Source organism: Anticarsia gemmatalis, chromosome 11, assembly GCF_050436995.1.
Source record: "Anticarsia gemmatalis isolate Benzon Research Colony breed Stoneville strain chromosome 11, ilAntGemm2 primary, whole genome shotgun sequence".
Lineage (NCBI taxonomy): Eukaryota > Metazoa > Arthropoda > Insecta > Lepidoptera > Erebidae > Anticarsia > Anticarsia gemmatalis.
The window spans coordinates 10184584-10203613 of record NC_134755.1 but is presented as its reverse complement, the minus strand read 5'-3'; the positions used below and the strand labels follow the sequence as shown (position 1 = coordinate 10203613).

The following is a 19030-nucleotide window of genomic DNA, read 5'->3' as shown; positions in this document are numbered from 1 at the left end:
TGCCTGCCGCCGCCTGACCACCTCGCTCAGCTGATAGATCCACATTCCGCTCATGGGAAACGCTCGCCAACGTTAGTAAAGCTTCGGCTATTCGCTCTTAAAACTTAGCACACAGACGGACCTCACCTAAACGTTCGTTGCCATTCGTTGCACTATCTTATCCTACTCACTAACCCTACAGCCCACCGATCGATGATTTTACAGCTCGGAGCACTCGTGGAGGCGGAGAAATGAACGTTCCAAACGATCCCATCATCGGCGTTCACCGACATCTCACAGGCGGAGGAGGCACCACCGTGACGAGTCCTCGCCGCGGTCACCCCCTGAACAGGTCAGTTTCAATGTTTCTTTTTTCATTTTTGAGGATGCGCGAAAGGATGGTGTGATTCGTTAAATTCAACACTCGCCATTACCACAGAAGTGTCCACCCGTAAACCTGTATTTTCCTCACTCCGGTGCTTCCACCTGTACATGCCGTAAGCAAAGTGCGGAACCAGAATAAAGCGTAAACGTCAGAGTGCTTGTTTGGGATAACACGCGGGACGGGTTTGGCTTACGAGTGCGCGTGCGCGTGCGCCTTCGCCCGTGAAGATGTGCGCGAGAGACGGCGACCTCCTCGCGCTTGCGCCCGTTCTATTTGTGTTCGCCTTCGTCACTCGGAACGCCTTCAGTCAGTCGCAAAGCTGAGCCGGCCGCCCGGCGCGTCTCTGCCGCACCGAAATACTAGTCCGCCGCGTCGGGCCACGGGCGGCCAGCGCCGAAGCCATGGCTGCCCAACCGCCGCGTCCACCCCCCAACAACTTACTGTTCCGCGGACCCCCGCCCGCACTGCCTCACGTGCTGCTTCTACCCAGTGATGCTGCGCTCGCGAACTGCGACCTCCAAGTTGCACCCTGTAGTGGCGGCCAAACAAACGATGCGGATGCTTTACACGAAATAAACAACGTGGGTGTGCCCACCTATGACGGAACCTTCCACGATCAAGTAGAAGTATTCGACCATAACCAAAACATAGAATATCACCTACCACCGGAAAGCTATTTGCGAAGAACTCATAGTTTTGACGTTTCGGATATTTACGCGGCACAAATCGTTAACGAAATCGACCCGCGCGCATTCCGACATAGACGATCTGAACCCGATTTATCTAAGTACGGATTGTTCGCTGAAGTGACTATGGAATGTGCGCCTATGCAACCTCCTCCTCTCGTATTAAACAACCCGTTCTACGACGGGTCGTACGCACTGGATCCACACCAATTGAACCAGGGCATGGTTGTTTTACCGGAAAATTATTTAGCATTTGAAGATTCGTTTGTGCCGACTGGTTGGGATTACAAACCAGAATTCCTGATCGATAGAGAAATGAATCCTGAAATGTACTATGATGGGATACCGTTAATTCCATCTAACGATCCGTGGTCTGTTTACTGTAATGAAAATGCTGGTTTTGAATATTATTCTCCACATTACGAAACACCTTTAGGTGAAGATGGCGTTCATTACACACCTTTAACAGACTTAGACTATGCTATCCCTCAATACATGAGTTTACCGGTGGTAGAACAAGCCAAAATGGAAAATTATGCGGATAACAACAGTTTTACTTTAGAAAATACAAATATTGTTAGTGCTAATGAACCAATAAATAACAATGACAATAGAGAGGCTAACTCACAAAAAACTGAAGTGCCAACGACGAAAGCTGTAGTGAGCAATGTAGGAAGTGAAGATGATAAAGTTAGTGCTGTAGAGTTGTCAAATAATAGAGAATCATCTACACAAAGTGAAGGATCCTTAAATGCTGATATTTCCAACGATGTTACTTCTAGTTTAGCGTTTGTTCCCAGTAGTAAAAGTTCTCAAAGGCCTGACGATGCTGACGATACCAGTGATGACACATCTCCGTGTTCCACCGACTACCACGAAGCATCCGCGCTCGACTTAGTACAGAGTCTGGATGAAGTCTCTTGTTGTGATAGTACCGATTATTCGCAAAGTAGGGATGATGTTTCACCTATTAAAACAGAAATGCTCAATGCCGTTAGTAAAGAAACCACAACTGGTAAAAATATACCGGCCACGTCAAACACAACCGATGTAACAAATCTACCTCTGAGTCAATTGCCATCCATTCCACTTCAAGATCGACCACCTGTACAACTACCTCCCGTACAAATTAGTTTACCTGAAAAAGAATCTGTTAAAACACACGAGGACCAGCCCTCACAAGGTGTAGATGTAAAACAGAAACTAGTGAATTTATCTGAACCGGAGGTAACTCAAACTGGTGAATCTCCACAGTGTAGAACAAGTCAACCATCAACGGAACTTTGTGCCCGTGACAATGATTTCAAAGTAGCTGATAATGCCCCGAAGGTAGCACGGAGACCGCCTGTCCCACCTGCGGTACCCCCGTCTTGGTTGGCTCCAAGACCACCCGTTAGTGGACAACACACAAACGTAGTGCATCCGCCGCAGATACGTGTTCAAAATGCTGAAGGACCGACTGATATTCAGAAGAGTCCCAAAGTGGCTTCCCTGCCGGCTCCGAAGACACAAGCGCCTGTACCACCAGAACCGCAGCCTTCGTGCTCGTTCGCGCCACTGCCGCCTGCGCACGTGTCACAACTCAAACCCGAGAAACAGACAAAAGAAGTAGAGGTCAGCCCGCATACCATTTCTATACATTAACATGCCTTGAAACACTGTTACACTCGCTGTTAATAAATGAAATACATGTTGTATGAGAGAGTACTGCGCCACGCGCTGCCAGCGCGCGTGTATTGGGAGCAATGTGCATCTATTTTAGCATATATTATTAGGTCAAGGATTTAATTTATTACTATCCTCATAACGACTTAGGACCTGTTCTAAAATATGTCCAAACATTTCCTTCATCGTTATACTTTCCGTATGATTGTTATATATTGTGACGCTTCTAATCGCACTGGAACCTATCTACCGAGTTTTGCTTCAGCATCCTGATTTGATAATATTATATGTATGTAATTATAGATTCAAATCGTATCGATAATAATAAATATAGGATCGCACGTTTGTGTTTAGGTACTCATATGCAACAATAGTGATTTAAGAATCCCCGCTGCAATAAACAAAGTTAAGGTATATGCGTACGATATGATGAACTTAAAATAGTATCAGCAGCTGGCACGAAACTATGAGATGCCAATGGCGATCGATAGATGGCGCCGCGTGGCGTTGTACTTGCGCTGAAAACATGGACGACGCATGCGCACCGAAATAGTATCGCGACGATCACCTTCACCTAGGAGAGACTGCCGTCATGCATTTATACTGTGTTATGATAACAGCCCATGGATGTGAACAAGCGTCGCCCACTCGCCCACGCGTTTTGCTGACCTGATCGTTTCATACATATTCATAAAATTTTACTTTCAAAATGATAATTTGTATAGACGAGCGCAAAGAACTTGAATAGGATGGTTTTACTAATAAATTATTGACTAATTATTCTGCAATTGGCATGGCTTATCACGGAAAACAATCTAAATGTGCATATTTCAATTACTATTGCAAACCAGAGGAGTGACTAACTGATTTTTTGTTTTGTATGTGACAAACACAAATTAATGATTTGTTGTACGTACTATTCGTTGAAGTTATCGTGTGTGTAAGAAGTGCGCGTACTTACTAGGAATCGTTGCGACTGATACAGTTGAGTAATGAACAGTCATCAAGAGGCGTGCCACTCAATTGTTTTGAATTGTGAGACCAAAACTATAAATTGTATCCTGCTGTAGCCGGATCGAGGCAGATGACATTCCCATAAGAGGAAGTCTCACATATATACCACCATGTTATTTTTGAGAACTTTGACCCATTGAAATCATAATACGGTATTATGTTAATATAATACGAGTACCTAGTATGTTTTTCTTAGTTACTAACCCAGTAGATTACATGTTTGTCATTGATGATTTGTGTTTGATATCTACAATCTTTATTTTTCTTAATTGCTGTATTCACCATTTTATTCATAATATTATTTTATAAATGCGAGCACTGTCGTCTTAAGTGTGCCTAAGAGGAATATTCTAGAATTTCCTTATTTCACGCTAATTTTCCTCAAGGGCTAACAATAAGAACATCGATTTATGAAACGACGCTGCCTTACTGTGAATAGCCTTTCATATAAGTTCAAAGCCTTCCAGATATCAGTCAAGGCAAATTTGCATGATAGACTTAAATAAATTTATTTTGAGTAATATTTGATGTTAATATTAGTTTAGTTACAGTGAGAGTAATTAAATAATACGTAATATTATTACTACAGTACATAAAGCGACATGTGTATTGTGTATACTTATTGCATGGTAATAATATTTAATTATCAAAATGATAAACATGATAACAAGGGATATAATCCGGTATAATATGGAAGTCATCAATGATTCTCATTAACATTCATAGTTGGTCACATAGAACCTTATGTAAGAACATTATTTGCTTAGCGTTAGTGGTCAGAGGTCAAGTTCATAGGTAAGCTGGTAGTAGTAGGTATCGCGTATTAATACAGCGCGAGTGGCGTGCTCCGCCAATGGCGATCGAGATAGTGGTCTGATAAATGCGGTACGCCCGTAGTTTTGCCCACCTATCTATTTGGTAATGCCCAATTCCTTCCGGCCGACCTTGCCGATATCGCTCGTGTTGCGCCAACAGCGCACTCTGCGTGAAGTACGTTCCGCTTCACAATTATATTCACATTGTCATACCTTAACATTTCTGTCACTGGACACACAGACGAGAGCGCCTTCCCTTTAATGATATTATGCACATGCATATTATTTCTTCATATAAGTCAAACACTGCAACAATCTGTTTAGATTTATTATGTACAGTACTTAACAGTTGTACCATTCACAAATAATACATTCTCATAATTAACGTGACGTATGGCATTCTTCAAAACCTTTTTGAATAGTCCTTGAGTAATGTTAAATGCTTGACATATTTGATTCCATCGAAATACTTAAGGTGAATGTGAATAATTTTAATTACACCAAGTACACGCAAAATAAACATATTACGTACTGGGTACTTACATTGACATTGAAGAAGTTCCTTATCGTGATGTTTGAAACGGAACACAAACGAAATAATGTTTACGATCATCTTAATACATTATTAACAACATAATATTTTTAAATAACATGTTACAAGGGTGTTGACCCGGTAGCAGGCGACTGTCAGTTGTTAAACCATAATATCAATTAGACACATCTAATCTTCCTCAGTCTTGTTCTTACCATTCACCCGCGTAGAACATGAAAATATTAATTTTGCCTTCATAAGTAATTTGCGTTCACGTTTTGTTCATGGAACGACAACAATTTTAACGAGTGAAATTCGGATAAATCCTGTTTCAACCGATACAGAAAGCTTCAAATTGTTCGCTCCATTTGTGCATGCCATCTTTAATTAAAAGCCATGGAGCTGCGGACCCACGCAGTTTAGTCTCGAACGTAGAGTGAACGATACAATACATGTATTCGAGTGTCCGCTCGTATCTAAGTAAACGCTAAGATCAAGTTATCATAGTATTGTGTCATCTTTTTGTCGGCTCAGTAAGTGTAGAGGCTGAGTGGTTGTGCCGCGCGTCGTGTGCATTGTGTACAGTTGTGTAACAGGCGGCGGGCTGGCCACCCGCCCCACGTCGCCGGCGGCTCGCTCGCGTCTAAACAGTGCAGTGCAGTGCAGTGTAGTGCATAATGGCCGAATTGTCAATAAAACACGATCGCTCTCGTATACCCTTACGTATTGCCTCCTTTTATGAGCTATATAAACGATTTCTCAAGGAACACGGCTGTAAGTGGCACGATGTCTCGAAATTACTCTCTGTGGTCGCGGAGATCCTTTTTGATGTGGATGGCGCTTGTAGCCGGCTAGTGGGCAAGGTCAGTCTACAACTTTTGAAATAGGAACCTAGACGATGTACATTATAAGCTTATTAAGTTAGATTCGGGTTATATTTTTTTAGTAGAACCTAAATAACATGAGACTATTATATTATCGTACAAATGAGCACGTACCCGCTTCCGAACTAAACTTAGTAGACAATAAACACATAAAAAGAAAAATACCGGTGTCACCTTAGTGCATAAAAGTGAAATAAAACTTATCTTATTTCAACAACAGTTTTTTTACTAAGATTTTATGTTATTCAAACTGTATGTCATATAAACCGTACTAAATAATGGAAACCCACTATCTCAATTAGTATAAATTTATCATAGTGTGTTTAAAAATATTTGATCTTAAGGTACGGGCGCAAAATGTGAGGCCGAATGCTTATTGTCAAGATGAGGGACCAATCCTGTTAGGGCAGTTTTTACCTGCACCCTATTACAAAGCGGATCGAAACAGCTGGCTAACCGTCAGTATGCATGCTGTTTAGTAACTGACAATATCTCAACACCGGTGTGCCATGTTAGCTCATTCCAACAATAATATGATAGTGTCTATGTACAAGTGCTACGATACTATTGTCGGTGATGAACGTCTCACATCAGTGTTATTGTTAGTGATCACGACTTACCTTACTGTGCATAAAATGAAAACATTTAGTTTCCTCAGTATATTAGAGAAAATAGTCAATTTTAATTATCCTGTCACATTAGACCAGTTCGGATACCCCAAGGTGTGTCACTCGTCAAAATAATGTACAAACTAATTCGTATTTATAGTAACAAAATATTTAGCAGACAATACCCTCAAGCAAATAAGTTCGGGTTGAAAAATACGTGCATCAATTTTGGTCCACATTCTAACAAAGTCATTAAACTCTACAATTTTGTATTAAAGAATGTTAAAAGTAGATATTGATCAGTAATTATAGGCATTACGGTAGTTTGCAAATAACGTTGGCTATAGTGCAGAAAAATGTTTGCCAAGTGAAAGTAGAAAATTAGCGACCGCCGCACATGAAGAATATGCTGTGGCAGTGATGGAGTACGCGATATTACGTTAAGAATGCAAGATTATTTTTGTGTTGTTTCCGTTGCACACAAACTTCTTATAAACAGTATGTGCCAGAAAGAAATTATGACAACTGTATGTAATGTAATGTTATCACCAGTTATTTACCGTTTATTCAGTTAATATCATATATTAAATGGTGATTCAGAAGATATGAACTACACGTAAAAAATCAATCAAACTTTGGTAACACATACACGATAAATAGTTTACAATAAGATAAGCGTGAGACAGCACGTAGTTGAGTCGTGTCGGTGTCTTTATCATGGCATCTCCAGAATGACAGCGCCCACATCCGTCGGTTTGTATCGTCTGTTGTGAGCACAGATAACGCATGTTTTATACAATATTTAATGCTGATTTAAATATTTGTGCGATAAGAGTCGACCTATGGGTGTTATGTTTGTGAGAAGATGGTTATGTTGCGTGGTAGCAGCGTGCGCACGCGGCGAGTAACGTTCGTGTCGGTCGCGGGCAGCGGCGGCATTGTTCAGTGCTCGCACACGCTCCACTGACCCAATTACCTACAGCTTATTGACAGAACAGTCTTGGCTCCGAGGCTCACCGTTGAGACCAAGGTGTCCATCTCCACCGATGATATTACAAGTCTGAATTAACAACGCGCTGTTTGAAATTTAATAAGTGTTGTCTGTTTGTTTACACTGGCACATATTTAGCGCATCGTGACGTTCACGGTGACGAATTTATTATACATGCATGTTTATAATTATTTTTACTCAGGCATACTGATCTAATCAACAATATAAAATTCGCAATGCATAATTTGTTTATAAAAGATGGATGTTTCAACTTGCTTGCAAGTGAGTTAGGGAGTTTTAGAACAATGAGACAACATTAAAGTCGTTGCTCTGCCAAAATGGTGACGTAGAGTACTAAATACAATACATACAATTATTTTTAATGTTAAAAATCTAGGGTCATTGACCCTTGCCAAATACTATGGACTAAATAACCCAGAAATAGACTTTCTGAGAATAGGCAATGTAATCTACATACTTTTAAAATAATACGAAAAAACGTAGTGAAGTGTAATGCGAAGAAATGTGTTCGCGGCGGGCACCTCGGAGTGCGCGGGAGGGCGCTCCCACGGGTTGCCGATATTTTTAGTGCACGACGATTACTTGGCACCGGCGGCCGCACTCGGTTGCGCTAGTGATCTTTCTGAAATTCGTTCGCGCTTAGGTACGCTCTCGATCTCGAGATAGAACCAGTCTCATGTCCGGTGGCGGAGCAAGCGCCGTATAAACTAGAAAATGTCGTGGGAACCTTAAATAAATGGCTAAATCAGTTTAAATGTGTAAATATGACGTTTCTGGAGTATTATGTGATATATCCTGGTTAAAGTGTTTGTAATAAAACTGTTAAAACTGCCAAAACAAACATTATGGCTAGTCTGAGCACAAGTGCTAGCGCTACGACGAGCCCGCGACGTCAGCGTTATAACCGGTCATCCACCACGAGTGTCACGCAATTGCTTTCCGATGGATACTCCAGTTTTATCAACAGACTTACTCGGCGAGGACCATCAGAGAAGACTGAAATCGCAGCCGACGCCAAGTTATCTTCTGCCCGGTCACGTTTTGATGATAAACTCATTTCGAACAAAAATTCCACATTAGCAAATGTGCGTCGTTATGAAAACAATGGTCATATCTCACCGTACACATCGATTACATCCAGTGCACAAGCTAAAAAATTGACCGATGATCGTATGTACTCAAGTTACCTGGGCGCTACGAAGTCGCGTATTGACACCTCACCTTTGCATTCTACCTCCGGGATTAGCGCACTCGGTCGCAATGACTCATTCCGCAGAGCTCACTTGAAAGATAATAAATCATCACCGTTCACTAAGCGATACCCTCTCAAGGAGCCCAATAATAACATAGACAGCATTTTCTTAGGTAATACGCGTAGTCGTTTGGAAGACAAATATTCTTCAGTATTGGACAGAATTGCAGTTCAGAAAAAAGAAAGGGCACGAAAGGAAAAAGAGGATCGCGATAAAACATTAGAGCCTGAGCCATCTTTGTCGCGGGGTCTAATGCGGAGTTTAACAACGGCTGTGTTTGGTGAAAACTCTTTTAAAAGAAACAATTACTCACGAGAAAAAACAAGAGACAAAACTCCATTCAGGAATACTGCTGACCGTAGATTGTCGTCTAGTCATAAGAATAAAGATGATTATAAAAATGGATTCGACATTCCTTTGAAAGATCGGCCTTATTACGGCAAAGATCGAGATAGTGTTTACCGAAGACATCAGAGAAGATCCCTCAGAGCTGAAAAGAGCGAAAACAGTGATAGAAAAATAGGAAAATTATCTTTGCGTCCTATCGATATCAACATACAACCGGGAATACGTGACTTGATTTCACCTCCACAACAGGCCATCAACGATACTACTACCAAGTTAAAGATAACTAAAACGCCGGCATCCTCTCCGTCTAGAGAAGTAGGGCGGCAGAAACAAATATATTTTCCGTCAAGTGATGAGGACGAGGACGAGGATAAAACACCGGTCGGAGATCGCGTGCTCAACGACCGAGAAACACGACGAAAAGAGATCCAGGGCCTGATAATGAAGTATGCACACCTGGACGAGGTGTACGGCAGAATCGGCGACAAGGAATCTAACGACTTGCCAAGCGAAGTGATCGCACCCAAGAAAGAACAACCGCTAGGCGTGGGCGACGTGGTGATGCTCCCGCCGGAGCTGCGCAGCCGCCAGCGTCCCCAGCGGCCGCGACACCTGATGCGGCGCGCGGCCACGCCGCCTGTAAGCACACGCTAACAACCGCCTGCGCACTGTGTGCTGCTAACATACACCTGGTCCGTGGTTTTTTGAATATATCTACGCACCTTTACGTATCGTATCGTAGGACCGTATGCATTGCATTCTTGACAAATCTCTAATTCATTTTATTTCATAAATATTATCACATGACTATATGCTCGTAATAACTCGTCGTTGAATAATAAAACCAGATATTCCTCGGCTATCTTATGTACGTTATCAAAAATCTATTCCACATAAAATTGATGCATGTATTTGTTAACTTTGTTAAAGTTATATCCACATCGGCGGGTATACAAAAAATAACGTATTGGAGGGTACATAGTAACGAACTACGCGTATCTTGTGTTACTAACAGTGTGTTGACAGTTGACAGCTAAAAAGTATAATAATTGAAGTACTGTATGATGATAGTGCATGTAATTAGCTTATTTGTGCGTAGTATAAAAGCTAAAATGTGTCTTCTCTGTGTTAAAATATTTTCGAGCTCAAAACATAAACGAAGTAACGATAGATCCGCCTTCCGTAAAGTTAGTAATGTGATCGACTTAATATCGGGTGGACACTTTCCTAACATTCCTGTGCGTGAGGTGATTTGTGAAAGAGATCGGAATGCCAGTGGTGTATCGTGTTCCGCTCCTGGTGACCCCCGATCCTATCCGGTCCCGGTCCCGAGTCGGCGCGGTGTCGGCGGCGTCCGCTCGGGTCGGCACCGCAGCGCCAATCCGTCCGCCCTCTAACAGCATGTACCTCCGACACACCATACCAAATGTCGCTTGTCTGACGGGCAACCGTTCCATTGTCTGATTGTTGGGTACAACACTACTCGGGTCGTGGCGATCGTGGCGCGCTCTACGTGGCATGTGGCGTGGTGCGTGTGGCTGTGGCGTGATGTCTGCGCGCGGCGTGCGGGTGCGGTGCGGCGGCGGTGCGGCTGTGCGGTGCGGCGCTGGCGCATGCAGAGCTCCCGGGCACGCTCCTCCGTCAAGGACGACAAGGACGGACATCTGGTCTACTGGCCCGGATATGTCATGGGAGCGAGATGTTCGTGTCCACACCCATAACTTAACCAAATGTTTACACTACACCATACAATACACACACATACACACACACACAACACTCACCTAACACAAATACACACACACAAACACAACAATACATACCCTCACATTTAATAGACCAGAAAACTACACTCACTATTGTAATAATGGAAACCACACATTTATCACACATGAGTCACAAAAACACAACAGATTGCAGAAAATACTACCCAAAAAGATACCGCAAAGTCCTTTGACTCAGTGATTCGTGTTTTTGAAGATTTCAGAATAAGATTTTCTGCTTTTGAAATGTATTTTATAAACTTTTTTCATAATACAGTAACAAAGCCACAAACGAATAAAGTCCTGTTGGAACCCCGTACTTTGTTTGTCCGTGTTATTGAATACTAGAGTTGTTAATTCAAGGGGCCGCCGACTTGTATCAATGAACTCTTAGGCACACGGATATTCAATGATGATTCCTTCATGACTTTGTGCTGTGTTCAGTTAACTAATCATTCTGCCTTGGTTTCATTGCAGACAAAATCATCGACACGCTCGGTGAGGGCACCTTCGGCAAGGTGGTCGAGGTGAAGGACTTAGAAATGTGAGTATCTCTGTTTTACATTGTACTAGTGCATGTAGCCAATGCCAGGTGAGAGCGAGCGCAGCGATAACATCGCCGACCGTACTCTAGTAATATAAAGGTATTCATATAATTTGCATACATCTTCTGTTGCATATATTAGTTTTCGTGACAGTACAACATTGCATGCAACATAAAGCTGCATTCGTGTCATGTTTTTATCACCAAGTTAAACCGGTCGCACACTACAGTAACATAGTACGCACATACCAAAAGTACATTGCTTAATTGAATATTCGCCCTCTCTTTAAAGAAATTACACTAGCATACCGATGATGTTTGAAAAAAATGATTGCATAGTTGTTTAACAGTATCTAGACGAGCGATGTATCCGCGCGGCGCCGGATGATGACACACATTGTTTGGCAGGACACGCCTCTAGTTAATTATTCATTTCTATTTTCATTTGTTTATAGTATGTAGCACCTCGTCAAATTTCTATACTTATTGCCAAATTCCTGGTTTTATATAGTGGAATATAACATAACACTGTCTAATTATAAATTCCAGGGAGCACAGAATGGCTCTGAAGATAATCAAGAACGTTGAGAAGTACAGAGAGGCTGCAAAACTCGAGATTAATGTATTAGAAAAGTTAGCTGACGTCGACCCTGATTGTAAAAAGTGAGTGTTTGATTATGTTTTATTATTGTGTAGCGGCGTCACATGTTGATACAGTCGAGGCTGGACGTCGGGCGAAGCCGGCGAATGTAGCAATATTTGACCTTGCACGTTTATATGCGACGTTATTGCTCCTGGCTGGCGCTCCGCCAACGAAGCACCCGATGTCAACTCCCAACACACAAAAATACCATGTGCCCACCGCGCGCTGAACTTCACATATTATTTGATTACGCGCTCATTATAGCTTTTATATAACAATACCGAATACCGTAGGTATTGTTCTAGAAGAATATACTGTTACCTGATAACATCGCTACAGTCGTGTGTTTCTCTATGTTTCAGCTTATGCGTTAAGATGTTAGACTGGTTCGAATACCACGGCCACATGTGCATTGCGTTTGAAATGCTCGGACAAAGTGTATTCGACTTCCTGGTAAGTGTCACGGTATTATTACCCCAACTATACGAAAACTCCCTCGCATGATATTGTACATTAAATAACTTATGCGTCATTACATTGATAACTAATAAAATATATATTAATGGTGGTCTGACATGCGGGTTTTCACATTCTACAAAATAAATAATGTCCTTGTTGGCGAGTTATTGTCTATTACTTCTGACAATTATAATAATTTGCATTTGACATTGAAACTGAGACCATTAGTCAATACCTGACTAAATTGGGGTGCAACGCTAGCTTAATAAAAAGTAATTGTTATTTTAAATAGCTATATAAAGTAGGTAGTTAGCATTTAAATCCATAACATTTTGTTGTCGTAAGCAAGTAATCGGCAACGATGTATAAATCTGTGAATCTCGAGCTGTCATGCTGACTGGTAAAACGGACTTTGATTAAGATGATACTCCGCCCTACTGGCGCGATATTCACGATCACGTTGGCATTACACCTACAATGTGCAAAACAAAGTGGCGACGATGCACATCCATTTGTTAGTGTATCGCCTACGTGAACTGTAATTACCCTATTTCTTGACTCGACACACTCATTCACTCCTCAAAATAACAAGATCATTTGCCAAGCGTCGATGATGCTGATTGACACCCAATGACAGTGATAAATAGGTATAAATATAACTTAATACGCAATCGCTGCCATAACGGGTTCACCCCGTATGACTTTTCACAGATAACCATCTGTTTGTGTGAACCTACTCTATTTTAATCAGATACGCACTCGCCATTGATGATACGGTTTCCTAGGATTCGGTATGACGTCTGAGCGGCATAGAAAGTTCCAGTCGGGTCACGGTGTCATAACGGGATATGTTCATTGAAATATACCCGCTCTGATTCACATAATGACTAATCAAAATGTTGTCCAACAATTTAATCAGGTTCTTTTCTGAATCAAAATTCTCAGAAGTGTTTTGGGGTCTCAGGTTCATAATGTTATAAGGTTTCCTGTTAACCGTATTAATGTTTTTTTAAATGATACTTAAACATAAAAATAAACACGTTGTAATAATAGCTCCACTAATGACGACCGAAGAAAAAACATATTTGAATAGCCATGTAAAATTTGACACTAATTCATAAGTATGTCTCTTGCTATTGTTCTGCTTGTTTTTGCTGTGAATAACCACGTCACGTATTAATTTAAGTCTCAGTCAAGGAAATGTTACAGTTTATTATTTTCCTTGGTTAACCTCCGTTTATAATTGCATTGGAAACTTAGTTGTGTGCATCATAGGGTTTTAATCGAAATTACATATAATTACTGTGTAAATATATTTAAATGGAACAAGTAAATCCCTCGGAATATAGACATTTTCCTTGTTTGCATTCAACATTATACTTGTGCGTGGAACAAATATACTAATGAAATAATAAGTAGCAAATAAAATGCCGTCTACAATAACAAAGAATTGTGTACGTGATGTCATGTACTGGCACTATTTTAAGACCTACATACGCACATCATTTTTTATAGTTTTCTTGTTCGCTATATACATATAATGAAACGGAGACGCTTCGTCGCGTCTGTCCGTCTGCTTGCGGTATATTCGGTGTCCTAAACGAATTTTCTTGCTGCTTCTACCAATACATCGTGCAATATCCTAGGAATGTTTTAGAGTATAATTTGTTGAGGTTAAACAGCTATAAACATAAGCGAAGCCGGGACCACCGCTAGTTTTATTTTATTTTATGACTTGCGATTTACCCGCGACTTCGTCCGCCGCGAATTTTTCCATGGATATGCGTCAATTTCCCGGGGTAAAAAGTAGCCTATGTCCTTTTTCGGATATCAAAATATCTCCATACCAAAATTTATGCAAATTGGGTCAGTAGTTTAGGCGTGATTGAGTAACAGATAGACAGACGGAGTTTTAGACTTTCGCATTTATAATATTAGTATGGATAAATAGTTGAAAATAATTTATTTTTGTAATTCCAGAAAGACAACAACTACCAGCCTTATCCCCTAGAGCAGGTGCGACACATATCGTACCAGCTGATATACAGCGTGTTGTTCCTGCACGACAACAAGCTCACACACACAGATCTCAAGCCAGAGAACATACTGTTCGTGGACAGCGACTACGAAGTCGTCAGTGTATATAATGGTTCCAAAAAAGTAAGTTCAGATGTAAGTATTGACAAAAGTATTAGATTTTTATTATAATTGTTTGATGAACCTTTTCTCACTATCACCTATCTCCTCTATTTCTTAAAGTATTGTGTCATATTAGCAACTCCTGTCTATATTTTAATCTCTCTCTGCAGAATTACGTAATATATATGCTCATAATAAAACTTCTTGCTCTTTGCCCATCGCATGCTCTGCCGATATTCTTTATTCTTTAAAAAACAAACTAATCACCTAATCCACATTCCTGAAATTTTGTTTAGACTACGACCGAAATCGGAACTACAATTTCAGTAAATGTTTGTAGGCACTGTTTCAGTAAGTCTCATAACAAATTTTGTAACAAGAGAAACTTGCTTATACAAAAACACTCGGTTCATAGAAATCCAAAGTCTGTAAGTATGTACAGAGTCGTAGTCTAACCTTAAGAAACAAAAACAAATAGTTTTTTTGTGCCCATGACGAAATAGAATAAAAAAAATGTAATGTGTTATTTATTCGCTATAGAAGCATGATTTACGGCGAGTGAAGCGCAGTGACGTGAGACTGATAGACTTCGGCAGCGCCACATTCGACCACGAACACCACAGCACCATCGTCTCCACCAGGCACTACAGAGCGCCGGAAGTTATATTAGGTATAAACCGTTTTACCTTATTATGTATCTTCATACATTTTTCTTCTTCTGAATTAACATATTTTGAAAGGTAGATGACTACTACCAGTCAAATCAACTTCTCTTAATGAAATGTGAAAATTACATTTTAGTATAGGATTATGACAAAGTGACATCACAGTTTCATATTTTCGTTAGTATCAAATGAGTGCCTAACGAAATGTTTCAGTCTGTTCAACACTATTTCCCGGCAAAATTACACAGCCTGGGCATTTTATTTGAACCTTTTACGAATACAAGTTTCATATTTTTTCGTTACCCCGGTCAACTACATAATTAGAACACCCACCTTTACCATTGTTCTCACCAATGAAAAGTAATAAACTCGTTTTCTAATAAACATACAAAGGTATATTTCGTCATTGTGTGGCGAAAAAGCTCATAACGGTACCCCAGAACGTGTTTATTGGGACGCTATTATAGCGATCTTGTTGACCTTGACTTTGTAAATTGAAAGTGATCACCGCCAATTGAGCGGCAATGCTTGATTGGCACACAATAGCTCCATGAACATCACTTTATATCTGAGCGAGCAATGTTCGCGCACATTTATAACAATATAAATCGTCGAGTCACATGACCTGACACCAATGTTCCGATGAAATTATGATACCGGCTAGGGATGAAAATGGCGAAAGATACTCATTTGTTTTTTTCGCAACTTTGAAACTTTCCAGTAAAATACATGTAACTTTGGAATAATACAAATATAGGGCTGTTTGAAAAATACAAGTTTACATGTATAATACGTGTATTAATCAATGTATTTTTCATAAATTACAACGAAATCAGTTACAATATCAGTCAGTGCCACATTTTGTCGTGCTCGTTAAAATAATAAAAATAATGTATATCGTGCAAGTAGTATTTTTTGGGGTTTATTTGTGAACAAGACAACAACCAATTGAATGATTTTTAATTATATGTAAAAGAGGATGCTGATTAATGCTGATTTAACCATAAAGTTATTTTATCATTATTAGTCCTAAAATACAGTAAAATATATGTAAAATACATGTAAAAAACGGAAACTTTCGAAAGATACATCGTAAGACCTCTTTGAAAGTTTCTGTTTTTTATTGAAAAATACAAAGCCCGATTGAAAAATACATGTATTATACTTGTGATTTTCAACCCTAATACCGGCGACGAAATCAATTTACATTTTCAAGCCCCTTGCCAAATTATTTTGTCTTTATTGTTGTAGCATTCTTTTTTTTTTGTTTTGTCGCAAATAAATAGAACGCTTAAAATTATTTGCGTAAAACTTAAATTGATGGTGATCTAATTTTGTTTTTTATTTATTTCAGAATTGGGTTGGTCTCAGCCGTGCGACGTGTGGTCAATCGGCTGCATCATGTTCGAGTTGTATCTCGGCATCACGCTCTTCCAAACACATGACAACAGGGAACACCTCGCCATGATGGAGAGAATTTTAGGACCAATACCTTATAGGTAATAAACAAATTAATTATTTATTTGAACTCGATGACTGTATCGCGTCTACGTTGCAAATACACCTATTTATTATTCTGTTTTGCCCAGGTAGGTCACATAGCGCACCATATTAATATATAAGATACCTAGTAATATATCAATGTGTGCCAGATAATTATGAGAACTGTAAAAAACAAACATACACGTACAGACAAGTATGATCGCGTTAAATGTGTTCATTGTCTAAATATTATGTTCACATTTTCCACTGTGTGATGGTTTATTTAGGTTTCAGTAATGGAAATTCCCACGAGTCTAATCTAGAAAACCGGCTGTGAACGTTCGGTCGTCGTTTACCGTGAGCCGGTTTACGTAACGCCGGCCGACCGCTCGGATCGTTCACTAAACCGAACCGTCCAAATAAACATTCTCCTTCGATACGAAACTCTCGCGTCGATAAAAAGTAGGCCAATAACTACAGTCTCAAGTGCGCGTTGCGAAACGAAAGTATTTACGTTTTTTAAATAATATTTACACCTTCCAGAATGGCGCGGAAAACGAGGACAAAATATTTCTACCACGGTAAACTAGACTGGGACGAGAAATCGTCAGCCGGCAGATACGTCAGAGAAAACTGCAAACCTCTACTGGTGAGTCGACGATACAAATATAACCTGATCGAACGTGTATCTTGTGTATCTCCCTGCCACTCGACATAACCGCGCCGCTCCCCCACAGAGGTACCTGCAGAGCACGGGCGAGGAGTCGCGCCAGCTGTTCGAGCTCATCGCGCGCATGCTGGAGTACGAGCCCTCCCAGCGCATCACGCTGCGGGACGCGCTCAAGCATCCCTTCTTCAACAAGCTGCCGCCGCACCAGCGCCTCGGTCAGTACCCACCACGACCACACCGCGCCCACAACGACTGTCCGCACTCTACCACGCGGGGGCCCGTCCCTCCAGGCTCTTCGCCGACCTATATATTTTAACCGAAAGAAACCATGATAGCGAAATTAAATGTACTCAACTATGATTTTGAACTTGAGACGTCCCCGAAATGAAATGTGAGCGACGTCGATGTTGTGTCGCCCGATTCATGTCGAGTTTCTTTTGTTATAGGACACCAGTTTACAAGGCCGTCGTTTCTTAGGTCAGGCCTTTTTATCGTTAGACGCTTTATAAAAGCTTTTATTTTAATTTTATTATTATACATACTGAAACACATGTTGCGACATGACGTTACGATTAATTGGTTTTTTATATTGTGTTCTTAGTGTGCCGTTGATTTCTTTCGCTTACTATATTTATCGTCAGTAACCTCCGCTGTTTATTTTCAAGGGTCGGTTGTACCAAGTATCTAACTTAAGAAAATCTATGACAAACGAGCCGTAAATTCTACGTAATAAGAACATTTTACTTTGTAAGCGCTTATCGTTACACGAGTAAAGCGATAAATTCTATTACAATCTTTTTACCATGTTCTGACTATTTTAACATTATTGACGGCTCTACTGTAATAGGTTATTTTTAATAAAATTAAAAAATATGGTACATCCGTCACTGTATTTTTATAATGGCACATACGATGTCAGTCGAATCTTTTTAGACGCGATGTAGATAGACATGGTTGATGTAAAATATGTTTAACGAGATTCTACTGGCATTTCGAAACATACTCATTAGCTGCCACAAACTCCAAACATGGAAATAAATCGAACGTGGTGTACATTTCACAGGCAATGACCGCGCGCGGTGTAACGGTGAGAGTTCAGGGTCCCGCGAGCGATCGCACTCGCTCAGCAGGTGAGCGGCGCCCCGCACCGAGCCGAGCTCCCTTGAGCTGCGGCCGCGCCGGGTCCCGGCCGGCCCGCCGGCCCCGCCCGGCCCGCCTGCCCGCTGGCCCCGCCTGGCCCCGCCGGGCCGCACGCCGGGCCCGCGCCGAGCCGCAGGACGACATAGTCAATAAGTGCCGCCGACGCGTCGAGGTTCGTCGATGCGCGTGTAAACTTGTACAGTTGTAATGAAGTGATAAGTGATAATTATTTTGTCGAACATTGTAATCTAGGTAATATTTTGTTGTGAATCGGTACTTCTCAATTTGTATTTATAAAGTAACTATTATTCGAAATAAAGACTGTCAGTCTGGACACTATTTTT

The 19030-nt window shown here is 40.9% G+C and overlaps 1 protein-coding gene across 5 annotated transcripts; it reads left to right on the top strand.

The window, feature by feature from the left end:
* Nucleotides 1–341: 341 nt before the first annotated feature.
* LOC142976725 (uncharacterized) lies at nucleotides 342–19020 on the top strand. 5 transcript variants are annotated; one of them, XM_076120246.1, is made up of 12 exons: nucleotides 342–2664; nucleotides 10801–10882; nucleotides 11422–11488; nucleotides 12038–12151; nucleotides 12494–12584; nucleotides 14571–14750; nucleotides 15270–15399; nucleotides 16749–16893; nucleotides 17420–17525; nucleotides 17614–17761; nucleotides 17993–18023; nucleotides 18610–19020. In XM_076120246.1, the coding sequence occupies exons 1-12, from the start codon at nucleotides 766–768 to the stop codon at nucleotides 18614–18616; spliced, it is 3000 nt and encodes a 999-aa protein (XP_075976361.1). In that variant the 5' UTR covers nucleotides 342–765; the 3' UTR covers nucleotides 18617–19020. The 5 variants fall into 5 exon arrangements, with proteins under 5 accessions (XP_075976361.1, XP_075976360.1, XP_075976358.1 ...); XM_076120245.1 differs by having other exon boundaries at nucleotides 343–2664; nucleotides 14571–14762; XM_076120243.1 differs by lacking the exon at nucleotides 17993–18023 and having other exon boundaries at nucleotides 343–2664.
* Nucleotides 19021–19030: the final 10 nt, after the last annotated feature.

Coding starts and splice junctions, on each gene's coding strand:
- LOC142976725 (XM_076120242.1), top strand. CDS start 766: ATGGCTGCCCAACCGCCGCGTCCACCCCCCAACAACTTACTGTTCCGC. Junction 11,489..12,037: donor GAGGTGAAGGACTTAGAAAT/GTGAGTATCTCT, acceptor TATAAATTCCAG/GGAGCACAGAATGGCTCTGA. Junction 17,526..17,613: donor AAAACTGCAAACCTCTACTG/GTGAGTCGACGA, acceptor GCTCCCCCACAG/AGGTACCTGCAGAGCACGGG.